Here is a 516-nt window from a genome sequence, read left to right as displayed (position 1 = left end):
GAGGGGGGGGGGTGTCAGATGAAAGGATTTCGCGATGTCCCTCGACTGGGGTAAACATTCCCCTGAAAGACAAGAGAGGCAGGGTGAGAACAAGCAGAGAGGACTTTACAACACTTCCTGTAGTTTGCAGAAAAAAAGAGAACTTGCAAAAAATACCAATTAACCCTCCCTCCCTCCCTCTCTTCTCTTTCATCACCCTGAAGTGCACTTGGTGCCACTTATAGCGAGCGCACTCACCGTAAACGGGTTCACCGACATCGGACGAGGGACTTTGGGCTGAGAGTCGGACGCAGGGAAGGAGGCAAAACCTGAAACGCACACACGTAACATGACAGGAAAAAAAACATGTGAAGACAGCACTGAAACAAGAAACCGCTGATGAGAACATGAGCCACAGTGCCAGCAGCAGCCGGCAGCAGCCAGCAGCAGCTCTACACTCTCAGTGTGTGAATTGGTATTCCTGAACTGCTGCTAGTGGTCACTGTTGAAATAATTAAACATCTGAAGTGTGTTGGT

At 49.6% G+C, this 516-nt stretch overlaps 1 protein-coding gene across 3 annotated transcripts in view; it reads right to left on the bottom strand.

Annotated features, from left to right (window-relative positions):
* agfg2 (ArfGAP with FG repeats 2) overlaps window positions 1-516 on the bottom strand; it is a 14,675-nt gene that overhangs the window by 3,515 nt on the left and 10,644 nt on the right. For 2 of the 3 annotated variants that reach the window (XR_004797195.1, XR_004797196.1), the window contains 2 exons: window positions 238-308; window positions 3-62 (listed from right to left, as the gene is read on the bottom strand). Coding sequence is in view for 1 of the 3 variants with exons in the window: in XM_035675028.1 (XP_035530921.1) it covers window positions 15-62; window positions 238-308 (119 nt within the window). In the remaining 2 variants the exon portion in view is untranslated. Of the gene's footprint in view, window position 1; window positions 63-237; window positions 309-516 lie in introns of those variants that run through there. The other variant, XM_035675028.1, reaches the window with a different exon arrangement.

This window comes from Morone saxatilis, unplaced genomic scaffold, assembly GCF_004916995.1.
Source record: "Morone saxatilis isolate NCDOM2014 unplaced genomic scaffold, NCSU_SB_2.0 Contig4, whole genome shotgun sequence".
NCBI lineage: Eukaryota > Metazoa > Chordata > Actinopteri > Moronidae > Morone > Morone saxatilis.
This window is presented reverse-complemented; position numbering and strand designations above follow the sequence as displayed.